The 19,430-nt window shown below is 50.5% G+C and overlaps 1 protein-coding gene across 21 annotated transcripts in view; it reads right to left on the bottom strand.

Moving 5' to 3' along the window:
* The window catches only part of LRRFIP1 (LRR binding FLII interacting protein 1), a 112,813-nt gene that overhangs the window by 9,918 nt on the left and 83,465 nt on the right, over nt 1–19,430 (bottom strand). For 7 of the 21 annotated variants that reach the window (XM_081095827.1, XM_081095817.1, XM_081095832.1 and 4 more), the window contains 6 exons: nt 14,621–14,656; nt 14,094–14,219; nt 10,609–10,779; nt 9,607–9,699; nt 5,180–5,321; nt 135–2,846 (listed from right to left, as the gene is read on the bottom strand). In XM_081095827.1, the coding sequence (XP_080951953.1) occupies nt 1,183–2,846; nt 5,180–5,321; nt 9,607–9,699; nt 10,609–10,779; nt 14,094–14,219; nt 14,621–14,656 (2,232 nt within the window). In that variant the 3' untranslated portion in view covers nt 135–1,182. Of the gene's footprint in view, nt 1–134; nt 2,847–5,179; nt 5,322–6,894; nt 6,988–8,481; nt 8,575–9,606; nt 9,700–10,608; nt 10,831–12,377; nt 12,450–14,093; nt 14,220–14,620; nt 14,657–19,430 lie in introns of those variants that run through there. The other 14 variants (XM_081095812.1, XM_081095823.1, XM_081095828.1 and 11 more) reach the window with 8 other exon arrangements.

Genomic DNA, 19,430 nt, shown 5'->3' with positions numbered 1-19,430 from the left:
GTTAGAATGTCAGCCATCACACCAAAGGGTGCAGGTTCGATTACTGGTCAAGGGCACATACCTGGGTTGCAAGTTTGATCCCCCGCCCCAGTCGGGGTGTGTGCGGGAGGCAACCAATCAATGTGTCTTTTTCTTTTTTTAAAATACATTTTATTGATTTTTTACAGAGAGGAAGGGAGAGGGATAGAGAGCTAGAAACATCGATGAGAGAGAAACATCGATCAGCTGCCTCCTGCACACTCCCCACTGGGGATGTGCACGCAACCAAGGTACATGCCCTTGACCGGAATCGAACCTGGGACCCTTTAGTCCGCAGGCCGACGCTCTATCCGCTGAGCCAAACCGGTCAGGGTCAATGTGTCTTTTTCACATTGATGTTTCTCTCTCTCCCCCCTTCCATCCCTCCCTCCCACTTAATTTCTTTAATTAAAATTTATTAATTTTTTTAAAAAAGAAAAAGAGAAAAAAAACTATAAAATAAACTCAGGTATCATGAACAATGAAGTCCAAAGCATTAGCTGAGATAAAATCCTTATATGAGGTAAAGGCAAGTAAGAGCTCCCAGGACTTTAAGATGTTCATTATCCCTAAAACGATGAGCTATTGTCCTAAGGTGCAAATCTTATCACTCAGGGACCTACATGATGTTTGGCCATTTATCTCCTTTTTAAATAAAATACCATGCAGGTTATCGTGTACATATCAAAAGCACATATGAAAGCACATATATTTGAATAAGACAAATTAATTTACTCATGATGTAGGAATCCTAGAATGCTATCTGGTCATTTCAATTAGATGCTGATATATTTGGTCAGGAATATCCACATTCATATCAGCCTAAGGCAGGCGTGAACTATGTTTATTTTGATTATAAGCAGAAATATAAACAGTGTATGTTATCATTTGATACTACTGGAATGCTCTCAGTTAAAACTTACGTGATAACAAATGTGTCTGTCTTTCTAATCTGGGTGAGAACCCTAATAAAATATAAATCTACAAGTAACAGTCTATAACTTAGAGTAGTAGATAACGTGGTGGCAGATTGTCACACATGTCTACCTCCATCTAGATCATTTCATGGATCTCACCAGCGGAGGAAACGGCAAGAGTCTGTTGCTTGGACTCACTGTGCTGTCCCGGACCCTCTCTGACTCCGCCCGACAAGCAAGCCTCGACCTATGACAAGGCGCAGTCTTCTTTGCTTTTGTCCTTCTCGCTTCTGCCCCTCGTCTCCTCTTTGCGCTCTGAATGGGAGTCCCCTGACTCCCTTGCTGGTGCCAAGTCATCGTTTTCTAGACTAGCGCTACCTAAAACCTTTCTCACTCCCTGGCTCGGCCCCTCGGACATCACACAGCCCTCTGTACCTTCTGTTTGTGAGGCGGCGTTACCGTCCTCGGAGGGACTTCCATTTCCGAGCCGGGCGCTGCTTGGCAAGTCTTCATTCTCTGGGGGGCGGCTGGGAGCAGCACTGGCTCCTTCAGCGACGGCTTTTACAGCTCCTTCTTCTGATCCCTCAGCACAGGCTCTGGAGCCTGAGGCCTGCCTGGTATCACCTTCAAACAGTTCTCCATCAGCTCTTCCTTTCCCCGCCTCGGCGTTTCCATCGCCATCTTCGTGGTTCAGTTTTCCAGCCAGCTCCATCTGAGGGTCCTCTGGAAAGCCCAGGTTGTCACTGCTGCCGGCCACAATGCTCTGTTTTGGATTTCCAGTGACCTCATTCTGTGTTTCCACACCTGATTTTTCATCAGGAGATTTTACCTGCTTTTCTTCCTCAGCTTCACTGAGATCTGGGTCCTGAAATGTTAACTCTTTCTTAACATCCTTAGGGGTTTCTACAGGTGCCGGTGACTTTTTCTTCTTGTTTTTCTTTTTCTTGTTTTTCGTCTTCTTTTGGGATGAACCCAATCCCTCCCCCTGTGGGTCGTTCTTTTCTTCACTGGGTTCTCTCTTGGCCTTTACCGTACGTGCACCTGCTGCCTCCTGAGCACGAGCGGCTGGAGAAGAGGGACCGGCCGGGACTTCTGTCTGGACTGGTTTCTCATTCAGGAACCCCCTCCCCTCATCCTCTTCCTCGCTGTGCTCCCCCCCTGCTCCCGTGCTCGGAACTGGGACCTCCCTGGGTTCAGCCCCTTCCTGGTTGGTGAGCTCTTTCTCTAAACCTGGGCCCAACTCTGTGGGGACGTCTACTGCACATGTGTCATGACTCCCTGTGCCATCGCTACACTTGGGAGGACGTGAGGCCACTGTGCCCGCTTGCTCCTCCAATCCAGCTAGCCCTGCCTCCACCGCACCCTGGGAGCTGCTCACCTTTTCAACTTCAGGTATTTGCACAGGAGCAGATTCCTGATGTGGTTTTGTGCTAACCTCTCCCAAACTGGTTTGAACATCTTGCTCTTCTTGTTCCTGTTTTTCTGCAGCTTCTTCGCTGTGGTTTTTGACATCCACGGCATTCCGGCTGCCCTGCCCAGTCGCAGGACCCGGGGTTTCACCAGCTGGTTCACTTGAACTCTTAGCCTGCTCAAGGGGAGCCCCAGTCCTAGCATCTGGGGTGCTTGTGAGCTCCCTGGACTCAACCTGCTCTGCATGTTCAAGGAAGGACGTGCTCTCTAGAACTGGGCTTCGGACCTGCCCCTCCTTTGTAGCTAATGCTCCTAGGGAGGGGGCACTGTCCTCAGAGGTTTTCGGGTCCTCGGCACTGCCACCAGGAGGCAGGACCTCAGCGTCCACACAATCCTCCACGGGGTCCTCTTTGTGCTGTTCCTGCTCAGTATTTTGCAAGATTTCTCTTTTCCCCACATTCTCCACAATTTCATTTTTCACCTCCACTGCAGTGGCTTTTCCTAAAAGACCATTGAGAAAATTGAAGGGACCCCATGATGTGACCACTTAAAATACACGACAAGGTAAACACAAGCTCTCATCCCCACCCAGCCCCACTCCTCGAGAGAGTCAGCACAGCGGCACCCGGAACGGAAGCCCGCCAGCTCTGTGCCACGAAGCAGCCACCGCACCCGCCCACAGCCCCCGGCCAAGGCCTGCCACCGCCTCCCGGCGAGTGGCTGCTGGTGCCCTCTTGTGTGAACTGATTTTCAAAGGTGAAGTTAAGTTTTAACAACTAGAAAGAGCTCTGGATCAGGCAGCCCAACAATCCAAAATGATGGGTTGTAAGGCCTTCAGGCGGGTGATCCCCATGCTCATTCCCAAATGCACGTCTGACAACTCACACATTGTCAGCTCTCAAACTGCACTGCAGATCCCACGGCCCTAAAGGCAACCTCCCATCAGTTTTAAAAGGAACATTCAGTTTGTCTTAAACACTCAGCCTCGAGGTGAGTCTTGAGGAAGATTCTTTTCCAATAGCTCAGACAAGATAAAAAGAAACCCACTCTCCTCCACCTAACCGCTGTCCCCCGAGAAAGTGGCCTGTGCCCCAAATACCTTCCCTCCGTTCCTCAAGGAACAGCGACTCCCAGCGGGAGGGAAACGCTTACATTAGGATGACCACTTAGCTAAATAATAAATGACTCATCAATTAAAAGATTATGCATTAACAAACATGTCACTGCTTCGGAATGAAGTTATGTTTTGGATTCTTCAGACAAACAGAACCGCAGCATATAAGATACCGAATCACTGAAGGTCAAAGCCTGACAATTTCATGACCCAGCGGTCTCCACGGTGGGTGCGGTGACCCGGGGAAAAGGGGGAAAGTAGTAGGACTTCCATTTATGGTTAGTTTTGCTTCAGCCTTTAGAGATTTCTATCAGTGCTGGTTTTATAATGTACATTTATATTAATGAAAGCTTACATGTATTTAAGTTAAAAATAGACGTATATATTGGGAAGTGCCCACAATTCTTTACTGTTAGTGTTTAAAGAACTTTTGGAGACCATTTATAAAACTGGTATTTCTGGTTCCTTAAGTGTCTGTTTCACAATGATTATCCAGGACTTGTAAAATGTGTATTTGAACAAGAGCAGCATGATCAAATTCCTAACTGCTCAGCTAGCTAGTACAAAGGTATGGTGGACATAACCAATGTATGTTCTTTCAGCGACCTTTACAGAATTAAAAGAGCTGTGTATTCCTTCAGTGTCATAAAGAGAGTGAGGCACCCCTGGGAAGCGAGCCCTGAGGTTTCTGCATTTCCACAAATAAAAAGGAGTAAGATGAAAGGTTCCACATGGAAACCACAGTCGCGGCCTGACCCCACTCTGGCCTCACTCTAAATCTGGGACACACAGGTGACCAGTGAGGCCCCACATGCAGTGGCAGCTTCAGGCTGCACATGATTCTGAAGCGTTATCCTCAGGCCAATTATTTTGACAAATATCAATCGGTGAGCCTTTCAGATATTCCTACAATCTACTGGAATCCCAACTTACATTCTTTCAGAAGCAAAAATGTGACATACATGGAAACGTCATCGCTGACAAAGGGGCAGATATATCCAATTCTCACTGGTAAAGAACACCATACTGGCCACCAGGGCCCCTGTCCCTCCCCCTCCCCACCAGGGCCCCTGTCCGTCCCCCTCCACCAGGGACACCTGTCCCTCTCCCTCTCCATCAGGGCCACCTGTCCCTCTCCCTCTCCATTAGGGCTGCCTGTCCCTCTCCCTCTCCACCATGGCTGTCTGTCCCTCTCAAGTGCTACACTGAGAATGGCAACCAAGACCTCTGTCACAGCCTCCACTTGCTGTCCACAGCCGCCTTAACCCCTCAGAGCATCTCATAGGCTGTGCCGTGTTGGCTTGCAAAAATGGTTGACTAACTTGATTTACAGCCTCTGCCATTTCCACCTTTGGGCAACTCCGTAACAGAGTAAGTTAAAAAGCCACCCTTGGCACATGTCCGAGGAAAGACAAGTAGCACTATCAAAACTGTCACTTGATTTTGAGACTATTTTCCTTGTGTTCACAGTCTCATGTGGCAGCTCTGAGAAGCAAGAGAAATGTATCCCCAGCCATGGATGGGGAGCACTGGTCAGAGGTGCACGCCAGACAACACGCGTGGGTGATCACATCGTGCGCAAGGAACTCCATGACGAGACAGACAGGTGGCATGCGGTGTGACTGTTAATGGGCAGTGATGACTGCTTCGACCCTGACAACGCAGTGAGGGTGAGCCAATGCTGTCTGGAGTGACAGGAGCCAGGAAAACAAGGACTTACCTAGGGTCCCGTCCCCTGTCGCCTTGAGGGCATTCAACTCTTCTTTTGTCATCTTGGTAGGACCTGGGTATCCAACACTATTTAGGGTGTCTGAAGTCTCTCCATTGGTAGCTGTTTCTGAATTTAGGATTATTCCATGTTTCTGGAACAAAAACAGGCTCGTCGTAATACTCACTGAGTGGTGTTAGCTTAAACTCTATTAATAATAATTTCAGAAGAAGCTATTTTTCCTGAAGTCGGGGAAAATTCTACAGAGTCAAGAAGAGCTGGGCACCATCCTCGTGGCTATTCTTTCTATCAACACACAGATCCAGGCTCTCCTGCAAGGGCTGGTCCTTCCGCAGGCCCCACCCATGTCCTGATGTGTGGTGACCGGGCGCTTTCAGCGGGAGCCCTTTTAAACTGGAGGCGATGCCTGCAGGCTGCCACCACAGGAAGCTTCGAGCAAGTCATGGTAAGGTGAACCTGACTTTTAAAACCCCGGATGGATTCTTTACAAAGAGATACAGAGAAAAAGAAAGAAATGTGTACATGTCTGGGAGGAGTGATGACATTTAAGTTAAGGAAGGAATTAGTCTGGCATATTAAAAAGAACTATAACTTGCCGTGGCCGGTGTGGCTCGGTTGGTTGGAGTATTGTCCCGAGCAAGTGCGCGCGCGCGCACACACACACACACACACACACACACACACACACGGTGCAGGGTCCAATCCCCAGTCAGGGCACATGCCCAAGTTGCAGGTTTGTTGTGAGTTGGTGCAGGAGGCAACCGATCAATGTTTCTCTCTTTCTTTCCCCTCTCTCTCTCTTTCCCCCTCCCTCTCTTTAAAGTCAATTATTTAAAATAAATTTAACTTCCGCTCACTCCATAGTGAAACATTTTAAAGCCAGCTGTGCCTCATGACTCCAGGATCTCCCTTGACTATGGATGACTCACCCCCACCCCCCGCACCCTCATCTGCTGCCCCAGCTCCCTCGTGTCCTGGGAGGGATCCCCAACCCTGCACTCACAGCCCTGGGGGAACCATCTGCCGAACGAACCTGAGCTCAAGCCTGCGCCATCTGGTTCACTGCTGTGGCCTTGAGCCTTGGATATAGCAGCCACAGACATGTCTCCGTTGACTATGCAAGAATTAGCCCATGGCCGTCCCTGCCTCAACACTGCCCCCTCCACCGCTCACAGCCCACCCAGAGCTCTGACCCCCACTGCTGCAGGCTGGGAGTTTTTTTTCGGTGTCCGGCCAGCAGCTGAAGACCCCTGGACACGGCCCAGACAGAGCATGACTTTCCTACAATCCAGTGGGCCTCAAAGTGTAAATGGCATGAGCCTAGCCCCACTACGTTCAGCTAGAGAAGTCCCTACAGTTGAGCCTTTGATTTAACAAACAAATGCACCCTCTAACTTTGGGGAGGGCCCGGGAGAACTTATTAACGAGCATGGAAAGTACTGACACAGTATATAAGAAAGTTCTTGGAAACCAGAGTTGCTTTCGAGCTCAGATATGCTTGTGAACATCTGGCCACGGGCTGACCCCACAGAACCTGGACTCGCTTTACACATCTCTTCGGTGTCAGTTAACCTCAGATTTGCATTGGTTAACAGAACGACATAAAAGGAATTAACGCCGGCGCACACACACATTCCTTCCTGGGAACCCCAGCATTCCCTGTGGCAACCGGGACTTTCTCTTTTAGCTGTTCTTGGGCTTCATACCTTTAGTTCCTCTTTCAGCACGACTACTTCTTCTCTAAGATCATCTCGTTCACTCCTGATGGAATCAAAGAACTCTTTCTGCCTCTCTAAGGCCTGAGTGTGCAGCGGAGCAGAGAGAGAGAAATTCACACAGGTAAGCAGGTGACGTCAGAAGCAGAGTAAGGAAGAGGCTTCTACTCTGTAAAATGCTACAGTCAGGGCGTTAGATATCACACGCTCAGAGATACAAACAAAATGCCAGTAACAAACTCTCCTCCAGTTTACGACAGCCGAGCAACGCTGCTGCCCATGCTCCTGAACGAAGGCACCGGAGGGCTGCATCTGCATCGCATTCTAGCTCAGTCCGGTTTCACAGCCGTGTCAGAGAACTATCAGAGGACATGTGGCCTTTAGATGAGGCATAAATACAGAAGAGGAGGAAATGCTGCAGAATCCCGTGACAACTACCGGGTGTCCCCCAAATATATACACACTTTAACAGCTGACAACACATAATTTTCAGGTTTAATTGATTTGAAACAATGGGTAAAGCCAGACTAAGCTTTGAACAAAGAAAATTGGTCCTAAAGTGACACTAGACTTTTTTTCAATGGGGATACATTAATGATAATTGGCAGCAGTCGACGAATTGAAGGCACACAAATACCAAACGAAATGATTCTGGATGTTTGTGATTCCACTGTTTTGCCTTATCAGCAGTGCCTGGACCAGAACGGTCATCAGTTTGAAAACAGGAGTTGACAAAAAATATTATTCATTTCTGTAGATTCTTTTAAATTTTGAAAATGTACTGTATGTTGAAAAACACTTATTTTATAATCATTCAAAGTGCGTATACATTTTTTGGGGATGCCCTGTATTTTAGCAATTGAGACTATTTCTCTACCTGGATTCTCAGCAACTGTTGGCACAGACAAACACAAAGTGGTCCTGAAGCAAACACAACATGCATGCATGCACACGTGCACGTGCACAAAACCCCGAGTAAGCATGGACGAGCGTATCAGAGTGAAGACAGGCGTGGCGTCATACTGTCAATGCTCTGATGACTTTGCTCGAGCGTTGGGGGACCGTCACCAGACCTATGTGGTATGACGGGCCACTACGTTCTGGAGCTACTGCCAGGAAGCACAGCAGGTGCTGTGAGTGGTCCTGTCCTTCCCCCTCATCACACCTGCAGGCAGGTGGGCTGCCTGTTGTGTTCTTGGGGAAGGAGGGGGTCTGAGGACCCTCTGGGGAGATTTCAAGCACTTGCCACCTTACAGCTTCCTCAGACCCCTTGAGAAAACGCCCCAAGACGAGCGGGGAAATGCGCACATGAGAGTGCCCGAGTGCCCCCTCATGGAGTGTCTCCCTCCGTCAGTCCCTGGCTGCTGGAGGGGCAGGCAGAGCCGGCTCATGCTGAGCAAGCGAGACTGTTCATGTGGGAAGCCAACTTCCAGTGAGTTCGTATTTGCTGCATGATTGAGTTTGCATCACGTGGGGCTGCATGCATACACATCCAAGCACACCAATGATCCTAAAAGCAACACACTTGTCAAGCATACAGCTTGTCTGAACAGATTTTCAAAGATTTGAGAGCCCTACCCCTATCTTTTTGTCTTTCCACTCTATCGTCTCCTGAAGATCAGAAATCTCCCTGATATAACTCGCCTGTTTCTGCTGCAGCTGTCGGATTTCCTGAAGAACAGCAACAGAGAGGAAGAGACAGATAAAGGGTTAAACAGGAAGGAATCCCAGTGTCTCCAGAGAGTCGCCAGGAGCCAGCAAACACAGGGAAGCACTGGCAGCTTCTCGCTAATCCCGAGCTCATTCTCGAAGGCCAGCAGGGCTCTGGGTTCTACTCCCAGCGTCCCAAAGCGCAGGAAGAAATTCGTCTGGGGGAATTTCTTACTGAGAGGCACTAAAGTTCTGATCAAGCCCAAAAGGTAAATAACCCTGTATGTTTCCTATTGGCACTGCAACAAATTAGCACAAATTCAGTGGTTTCAAACCACACAAATGACCCAGCCAGCGCGGCTCAGTGGTTAAGCACCGACCTATGAACCAGGAGGTTACGGTTCGATTCCCAGTCAGGGCACATGCCAGGGTTGCAGGTCCTATTCCCAGTAGGGGGCATGCAGGAGGCAGCCAATCAATGACGCTCTCTCATCATTGATGTTTCTCTCTCTTTCTCCCTCTCTGAAAACAAAATATATTAAGAGTGTATTCTAACAGTGTGCTGCAGCTCAGAAGTCCAAAATGAGTCTTACAGGCGGAGGCCACGGGGTGGGCAGCCTGGGTTCTTTTCTGGAGGCTCCAGGAGAATCCACTTCCTCCCTTCTTTTAGCTTCTAGAGGCTCCCAATTCCGTGGCTCAGGGCCCCTCCTCACATCACCCCCTACTTCTGCCTTTGACCTTCCTGCCTCCCTTCTGTAAGGACCCTGTGACACACCAGAAAACCTGGGATAATCTCCCACCACAAGGTCCCCTCTGCCGTGGAAGGTGACATTTTCACAGGTCCCAGGATTAGGACACATTACTCTGTCTGCCCCACCTCCTCCCTCACACACACACAGGACCACCCAGGAATGGGAGGAACAGGACGCCATCAACGAGGCATGGAGAATGAGCCTAAGCCCTCGGTTTCCAGAAAACCCGTGGCTTTAGTAATAAGCCAACAAAATGCTCCTGAGTGACACAAGAAGAGCAGAATGGGGAGCAGCTACCCACCTCGAGCATCTCCTCTCTCTGCTGCAGGGCGGCTTTCACTTGGGCGAACTGAAACTGCAGCAGGCTGTGGGTGTGCTTCTCCCGCTCGAATTCCTGCGGACGAGGAGCAGGGCATCAGGTGGGGGAGCCACGGTTTCCCGTTGGTCGAGTTCACGCCCCCTCGACTTACCTCTGCCTTGGAACGCATGACCTGGGACCACGTCAGCACAGTGTCCAAGGCCTTTTGAACACCATGAACCCATTTCTCTGGACTTTCTAGAAGACACCCTGTGGTTTACTATAAAATTATTGCAGTTGATGGAACGGACAGCGTTTCCTGGCTCCTCTCTAGGAGATAATGCCCTAGGAAGGGTCTCCGTGAAGGTGACTGACTGCTGTTGTCCACGGAGCTGGCTGTGCCGAGGGCCCCAGTGAGGACCCAGCTTTGCAAAGGATTTATACTAAAAGTATCCCTAACTTTGAAATATGACAGGGAATACCCTTTGGGTTAAAAAGGGGGCTAAATATGCCTACTTTGGTCAGCCTATCTCTTTAACAGAGGCTGACCAACTCTGCCCTCCAGGGACCAAACAGAAAAGGTGGGGGCAGCAGAAGAGCTTGGCAGCGCCCCCCTACCCTTCCCCCCGCCTCAGACCCTCCCCTTTACAAGACTCACTCCAGAGACCTGGCAACATGGCTCTCCGTTCTCTGTTTGATTCCCAGGAGGGCACATGCCTAGGTTGTGGGCTTGATCCCCAGTAGGGGGCTTGCAGGAGACAGCCAATTGATGTTTCTCTCCCTCTCCCATCCTCTCTCTCTAAAACCAATAAAAAAATAAAATAAACACACATACATGCATTGAAAATGAAAAAAATTATTAAAAAGAAAACTCAGACTTTTATGGAACCTGGAAAACACCCCCCCCGACACACAACCACACCGACACACCATATATGTACACACCATATACAAGTACATACATTTACGTATCTGTTCTACCGTTCTCACTACACTGAAGCTTACTTTGCTTTTCTCCTCATACTGCCGCCTAGACTCCGCCAGCTGTTCCTCCAGCTCCAGCAGCGTGTCCTTCAGGGTATCGACCTGGTACATGTAGTTCATCTTCTCATTGTCCAGCTGGGCGTTGGAAACCATCGCCTTCTTATACTTCTCTTCCACTTCTGCTAGAGAGTCCTGCAGAAGCCAGGCCATATTGTTGAAATTATAGTAAGAAAACAAAACAAAAAAAACCACAAAGTTTAGTCCGGCATTCTTAAAAACAAACAATTCAGCTCTAAATTTAGACTTTCTTAGAGCAAATGGATCAAAACAGGAAACACACGGCAATTTCAAACGCATAGAAATGCCTCCCTTTCAATGTGATCAAATTCTCGGCACTCAGGAAGTTAGTTGTTAGCTGTGCCCAGGGATGAAGATGGTTTACACAGTCACAGGACCAGGGAGACGCCTGATGGACAGGGTCTGGTCACAGGCAGTGAGTCCCAACCCCATGATGCAGCAGCTGCCTGGAGTGGGTCAGGCGGTTCAACAGGTTTCTGAAGTCATCGTTCAAGTGACGTGGCGAGAACTGGGGACCGCGCCAGCTTCTCTGAGAGAAGCAAACCCCTGCCCTGAGCTACCAGAGATCCTTGTCTGTACCCATGAACCAGGAAAGGATGAAGTGGAATTTCAGATTCTCAACCCACAGGAAAACTACACCAGGCACACAGGCCTCAGCGGGTGGCCCTGGAAAGACAGAGGCCATCCTGTGAGAGGACCGCCCAGGGGAGAGCACGCAGGGCCCTCACGTGGCTCCCGCCCTCGGAGGGCAGGCAGCCGAGAGAGCACAGTGGCATTTAGCTCCCAAAACAGAGAGCAGGGAAGGCGACTTCGGAGGCGAGAGCAGAGCGCCCGGCTGTAAGCCACCTAAAGCTAAAGGAGGCTGGCGCTGCTTGGTCAGCTGTCAGGGGCCAGTGCTGGTCTCACCTGCGCTCGCAAACCAGGGCAACGGTTTTGGGTGGGACCAGTGATTCCTGGGCTGCCTCACTGGCTCCCTTCTTGTGAGTTAAAGGCCAGGGTCTTAATTTTTCTTTTTAAAAAGAGGCGACAAATATGAAAGCGATTCGTTGTGTGATTTGTCACCTCTGCTCTGATGCCCCTGCGATACTGGGGGGTCCTTTCTGGGGAGCTCGGGGAAGTGACAGGTCTACCTTCTATTGCGAGATCGTGGTCTGCCAAGGCTGCCTACCAAAGACAGGACACAGGCCCTGACTGTTCCAGGAATGACAACTAAATGTCCTGGTTGGAACAACAGAGTGATTCCACGCCCTAATACGCAAATAAACCCAACACGAGGCGCTTTCAGACACTGCTCCAATCAGTACAGCGTGACAACATGCAAATGACTCGGGTGTTTCTAAGCATGGCCACAGGGACTGTGTTACTGCAGACATCAGATATGTGGCGAGGCAGATGAAGTAAGGCGGTGTGTGTACGTAACCGCTATGGAAAGCGGAGAAAACAAAAAACCCCTCTTCGCCTGTCTGCTTGCTCCTGGTTTCAGCCGGGGAGGAGGGCTGCGTGAGGACAAGATGTGAATCAGGAAACGTGTTAGTAGCTTTTTCTTGGTTCAAAGGCTTCACAAAGACATGCAGCGTGCACACACCATGTAGCTCTCCCCATTTGGAATCTGGGGCGTCAGTAGGGTTAGCATGCGCTTTGAACGTCTCCTTTAGGATGTTTTTAGGTTAAGCTAGGTTAATGTCATGAGCCCACACTCCATCCACTGGTACCTTCATCTGTTTCAGTCCCTGCATATATTTGCCTTCCACATCCTGAATCTGGTCCTTTAACTCACTGAGCTCCTGGGGGGATGGCAAGAAAGGCAAGTGATGTCAAGGGAGAGGTGGACAAGACCACAAAGACAGAGGCAAGAGCTTCCTGCTTCTGGGCGGCCTCCTCTAACAGTCTGAGCAGTGACTTCCTTCTTCTCCCACCCCTCCCCAATATGTTTGCATTGATTTTAGAGAGTGAGGAAGGGAGAGGAATAGAGAGTTAGAAACATCGATGAGAGAGAAACATCGATCAGCTGCCTCCTGCACACCTCCTACTGGGGATGTGCCCGCAACCACGGTACATGCCCTTGACCAGAATCGAACCTGGGACCCTTCAGTCTGCAGGCCGACGCTCTATTCACTGAGCCAAACCAGTTAGGGCTGTTGTTGTTTTTTTTTAAAGAGTTGGAGAGAAGGTTGCGTTGGTGGTATAGTGGTGAGCATAGCTGCCTTCCAAAGAGTTGGAGAAAAATAAAAGAAATTTCCATGTTACAAAGATTAAAATTCAGGTATTGTCACAAGATTTTATAAAGCTGAGGTCTATCTCATATGGTATATTTGCATAATTTTGTAAGACAGGCAAAAAAGATTCAGAAAATGGAACAAGACATATTCCTTGTGGTTAAGGGTGCACTCCAGCTCCTAGAGTTCTACTCTGTGCTGGATACAGTGCGACACCAGAGACAGAAGCCAGCACGCCTGTGCCCTGCATCACGGAGCCCCGGGCCCACTCCGCCCGTCCCCTTCACCACCACATCCCTGTGCCTGGCATCTGTGGGAGCCCGATGCTCCATAAGCACTTGTTGAACAAATGACTGGTGCTCACAACCTGGGGGCAGAGACAAACCCGGATTGCAGCAAACAGCAAATATGGCATTAGTGGAGCACAGGAATGAACAGAGCTGCAGGCGGCCCGGGGTTGGCCCAGGGCACATGTTAGGAAGAACAGTAAAAAGATACTCGTATGAAGCACAGGCCTCGCCAGGCACTTTCGAGGGACCTGGTCCACCCCCGCTGAGACTTAAATCTCTCCTCTGGCCTCCCTGGCAAACGGGCCCCCAGCGGTTCAGAAAGCCCCCGTGGCAGCTGGTTCTCTTTTATGCAGTTTAATTATTAGAAAGCGCTTCCATAGATGAAGCCAAATCTGAAGCTCGGAGCTCCTCCTCTGCTCTCGGAGGACACACCTGCCCTCTGCGTGGGCTCCTTTCAGATGCAGGTACTTTAACAACAGCACTGCATTCCCGTCTCACACCCAGTGTTGAGGATGGTACAGAGAACAGTGTCCACATCCCAGCGGAAGAGGAAAAAGCCACTCGAACAGCGTGGTGAGGTCTCCTGAAGGTGTGTGACACAGAAGGAATGGGCAGAGGTGTGCAGAGGGCAGGCGGACAGAGTGGCCCAGCACCTCTGTGTAGCGTGGTGAGTGCTGGCACAGGTGTGCCCCAGAGCTGAGGGGGAGCAGAGGCCTGGGTGCAGATGGGCCCTGCTGGGGTGGGGCAGGCAGGGACGGCCGCCTGGGGCGACCAGGTCTGCGCTGGGTCTTGGTGTTACGAGAACACCTGTTTATGGAGGCAGAGGAGACAGGACTGAGAAAAAACATCTGGCACTTTAGGAATTAAGCCTTTTTCCCCCTTGGAGACAGATCTGAATAAAGGGTCATTAGTAGAGCTTTACCTTGATCTCCCTAATGGACGCCTCGGTGTCGATGGAGATGGAGGTGTCCCCGCTCCCCCTCCGGGAGGAGGTGCCGCCCAGCGAGGCCAGTGTGGCTGCAGACAGGCCGGGCAGGTTACGAGACCCCTAGAGCATGGCAAGAATCAGACACGATTTTAGACAAAACCCAAATTCCCTGCACGGGACCTTCACTGGAATTCAGTCTCCCACTTGGAACACCTTCCGTGGGCTTGCGGAAGCCAGTACAGACAGCTGCACACTGAGGGGCCCACGGTGCCGGGAACTGGCATTCACCCTACCATCCGTCACTGTTCCGAGGGTTTAACGCACAAACTGGAAGTGACCCCCGGGGACCCCTCCCCCAAGGCTGTGACGCTGGCTGGTGGCCCACACTGTCCTGTTCACTCACTGGTGAAGACCTTTATTAAAGGTCAAGCAACGTATTTTCTTGTTAGTTTTACTCATACATTTTGGGACCCACTAGGTTCATTAATGACATAATATAAAGGCTTATAGAAATTCCTCACCTTCTCAGTGAAATCTTTTTCTGGTCTCTCTTCAACCTGGAGAGGAAAATGCACAAATATTAAACATAGGCTTTAAATGGATAATTGAGATGGAGGGTAAGATGGTAACACAATAGTTCCCTTTGTAGTTTAAAAACCACTTTGCCCATGAGACCCTCTGATATGCCTATGCCAGGCAACACAGACACTGCCCACAGCGGCTCAGGGAGCCAGGCTTCTCAACTGTTACGGTTTCCACCGGAACGTCATGACGCCGAAACCACACAGCGATCGCAGGAAGGCCCACGGTGAGGAGCTTGCTCAGGAACTCGGTTGAGCCCGTTTACTTTCCGATTCCTGCAGCTCGGTGTGCAGGTCTGTGTCCGCACAGGAGGGGACCGCACGCCCCACACCTGTCTACCCTCTGCAGCCACTGTGACTAGACAGCGAGAACATGGGGGTCCTGGGGCTGGAAGGTGCAACCACGGAGTGTTCATTTCCACTCGCACTGAGCGTGGCCTCTGAAGCAAGAGAAAGCAGCGAGCCAGCTGTAGCCGTTTCTTCAGTGACTGGGTCAGTGTGAACCTTCTGGTTCAAACATCTGGAGGTGAGTGCCAGATGTGGGAGGCTGGTTGGGGGGCACGGGAGAGGGGGGGCTGAAGGTACAGGAGACTTTGCCAGGTAAAAAGTGGGGCCCCAAGCATTTGCCTTTTCTCAGCTTTGCTGTTTGTATGTGGTTCCAAGGCCCGTCTTCTCCCTTCGGCAGGTAGGCGTCCCGGTGGGACGGGACGAGAGCAGCCACGCGGATGCATGAAGAGCAACCTGGCCACCCTTCGCCTCAAGAGGTCTCAGGAAGAGGCCACGCTGACAATGGCACTACTTCTTTCTCTGCTCAGTGTCCAACAAAAGAAACGTTTCTTTTCCTTTTTCCCTTTTTTGGTACACAGAGGGATCCTCTCCACAGCCCACTGGAAGGTCACAGAGGATGAGGAAACCCTGTGCTCAGCCGTCTCCAAACTCCCCGGGGAAAGCCGCCATTCATCATGCTTTCCCCGTCATGTCTCCAATCTGCCTCCGGAAGCTCAGAGTTTCTTCCATTCGAGGCCTGGGATCCACTGCGACGAACTGGTGAGGGCAGAGCACGGCTGAGCCAGTCAGCCTCATCAGTGACTGGGGACCCTCAGACCTCTGCATGCGTGCCCCACAGCCGGTCCAGACTCTGGGCTGAGACCTCCCCACGGAGCTGGGGCCCAGGCCATGCGGAGAGGCTCGTGAACACAGGAACTGTGACAGTGACGCTGCCTGTGGGGCAGCATTCGGGCGCAGGTGCTAAATACTGGTCAGGATGTCAAGGCAGTGACGCCCTGCAAACATGGCCACTTCCCGTCCTGTGTGCGCCCTGGGCCCACGCTGGGCAGCAGGCTCTCACTAGCCTGTCCCCCACCAAGAAGGCTCACCACCTGCCACCTTCTCTCCTCCAAACCTGCACCTCAACTTGCTCTCTGAGAGGAGGATGCCTGAATGGACCAGTAAAATGACACAGCAAAGCGTGACAGCTAATCACCAACCAAGGGGGTGAATGAAACCTGACAACATGCTCGGTCTTTCCGAAAGGAGGCAATTCCAAACCAGTTCTCAGCTCAGAATGGCCAAGCTCGACAGACCCAAGTTCACCCCGGGATCTGGCTCCCAGAGCACCTGTTGTCACCTGCCCGCCCGCACCTGGGCCTCCAAGGAGGAACTCTGCTCTCGTCTGAGTCTCCTTAGTTTCGGAAGAGCAGGAGGGGAAACAAGAGCAGGGACCATGTCCCTCGGGCCGGCCTCACGCCCTGGGGTGGGGCTTCAGATCCTGGGGCTCCCTGTGCCAGAGCACTCTCCTGTGCCCACAGCCGGCTGTCCTTCAGAGACCAGGGCAAAACGGTGTCTCATGGGAGCTTTCCAGAACTCTTGCCCACAGGCGCCCTTTTCACTCAGCTTGGCAGTTACATCCCATTATGGAGCTCTGACATTCCAGCCGCGTGCCACACCACCTGCACGTGTAAGAGTGCACATCTAGAACTGTTATGTTTTCAGATGTGCGTGCCACCTCGGCCTGACTAGATATTCTGGGAATCGAGGTGGCCTCGATCGAGAGGGTTCTATATCACCACCCTGTACCCCAGCTCTGAGCTGTGATGACTTTAGCCCTTCAGGGGTGGGTCTTCTCTCCACTTGGGAATAACATTACTGAAAATTTCAAAAGACTGATGAATTTCAGAGGAAAGGCGGGGGTGGGTGTGTGGGTGGGCAGTGATTAATTGGGGAACTTATACGCATACATGGACAGAGATAATAGAGTGGTGAAGGCCTGGGAGGGGCGGCGGCGGGGTGGAGGGGGTCAATGGGAAAAACGAAGGGGACATCTGTAATACTTTCAACAATAGAGAAAAACATTTCAAATAACCAAGGAGAAGCTAACTGTCAAGCACCCGGTTTGCTGGAAATCAATTCATTAAACCAGCTGGGCCCAAGGCCTTCAATCCCCCAAATAAGCTAATTTGCAGAACAAACAATAATGAGATGAAAATAAAAAGAGTAACTTAACTCTTAGTGGAAGAAGGCGGCCCCATTTAATAGACCGTCAAGCTATGTGGAGAAGCCCGCTGCTGCTTCGCTTCGTGGTTGAGTGGTAGCTTTTCTGACTGGTCATCAGCGACAGGCGAAGACTGTGTAGCTAAGTGAAGCCCCAGAAATCCCACGTTCACCTTCAAAGGTATCTGTCCCTATAAAAGGGCTCCACATTTTATTTTTTTAGTATTTCTTGCAAGAAAGATAAGAAAGAACAGACACAGAGCACAAGTATTGGTCACATAGGGACTTTAGGCCAGCTTCGCTCTGCGTCATTTCGCCTGTACCCAAAACGCAAATATTGTGTTTGTAATTCGCCAAAGAGCAAATGAGGAAGAAAAAAACCCCTAAAATCATAGTTTTCTCTTTAATTTTAAAACAAGTTTAAAAAAGTTTTAAAAAGGCCTTTGCTCTGAAATAGGTAATGGACTCAGAATGTGAACACTGATGTTTTTAATAGAGATCACGTAGAAAAATGACGTTCTCAAGGAAAGTTATAGCCAATCTATGCCTAACTGTTGCTGCCAATCTCTATTCTACATATTAGAGTACATGTGTTCTGTCTGCTTTCTGAGTGGCAAGGGGTGGGTGGTGTTTGCCCGCCTTCCTGAGACCCAAGTACCTGGAGCCCCGGGAAATGGACAGAGCAGCATGAAGCTGTTGCAGTGCCCGGGGCTCCCACTAGATGGCAGTGCGCCAAGCTGTCAGGCAGCTGCACCCACTTTAATAAAGCAGTCCCTTCCTTTCTCCCCCAAACAACGTAACCCAGATGGTGTGTTTAATTTTGACACAAAGCTCAGCAGTTTATCTCTGGAAATAATATACAAAGAGTCAAAACAAAGGAACAGCATGATGGCTGCTGCCCAGGCGGATGAACGGAACCCGACGACATGGTGTGGACGTGAGCAGTGAGACCAGGGACAGGCCCGGCCACACCAGCATGGACGTCTCATTCGTGGAAGGGCGACAGCGGCCACATATCTTGCAGCCGACTGCATTCATGACTTTCATCTCCTGAGCGATACTAAACACTGTAGGTCAGTGTGGCCACCTCATAGTAATAGGTTTAGGAATGACGTACAGGATTTCAGCCACAATTGGGTGCATACAAAACACAGCTGTTACAAATCTACTGGAAAGAGTCACTTCTAAAAATACTTCTGTGAAATTTTAAATTATGGCAACTCTTCCTTTGAAAAACAAATGCTGAAAGCAGTACATTAAATATTTAACTCCAGCCTTCTAACATCCTATAAATGAGTTTACTATGCAGACTCACTTAACCACAGCGTCTGGTGAGGTGTAAAATTTCAGGGTCTTCATACACCATCTGGCCTGCCTACCTCCCTAGAGTACAGTCTGTGGGCACAGAGAGACCCCAGCACAGGAACAGGGGCCAGGCACAAAGGACTTTTCCTCACGGTGTCCCCAAACTACCTCCCCCCAGCCAGCACCCTGACCCTGAATGGGCAACGGGGTCACAGAAACAATGTCACTGCACAGTCCCTCTCAACTGGTCGCCCGGCCGTGAGTTTTGGAACTGGCGGAAGGGGCCAGTGCAGTCTGAAGTCTCCTCAGCCAGACCCTCAGTTAAAAGGCAAGATTTATAACGGTGAGGGCCCTCCACCCATTGTGCTTCTTTCCCTGATGGCACCTGCAGAAAAAGCTGCGACCCCACCCACAGCTCCCAAGGGTGGAGACCTCACTGGGCCTCAGTTGCAGGGACACCCAGCTCTGGTCACCAGACCCTGGGGACACCAGGCACATTTCACGCTCCCCTCTGCTTATGGGCATCCACTAAACCTGTGATATGGGAGTAAATTTGTCACAATTTAGAAGCTTCTGACAAAGAAATCTCTATCTGATTTCAGTCTCTTCAGTCTGACTAGGTTGAGCCTGTTATTCTGTGGCGTCATCACGATGCCTGAATAAACCTGAACGTCAGATAACCACAGGTTTTACAATGCCGTGTGCTCAGGGGCCAGGGCCCTTTGCAAGTGGAGCCACAGACTTCGCTGGTCAGCTGTGACTCCTTCTTTCCAAAAGGAGGATGGGCTTGCCATTAACTTCCATGGAGAATGTTTCTTCCGAGGAGTTGGAAGGTTTCACACAGGTGAGTTGATGTGTGAAAACCTAGGGAAGAGCCGAGCTGGGAGGAGGCTCGCCCTGGGGGCCGGCAGGTGTGCCGGCCTCAGTCAGCAGGAATTTGAGTTCGAAAATAGTG

Source organism: Myotis nattereri, assembly GCF_964212035.1.
Source record: "Myotis nattereri genome assembly, chromosome: 7".
NCBI lineage: Eukaryota > Metazoa > Chordata > Mammalia > Chiroptera > Vespertilionidae > Myotis > Myotis nattereri.
Note: the sequence above shows the minus strand (reverse complement) of the source record. Positions and strands in the feature narration are given on the sequence as shown.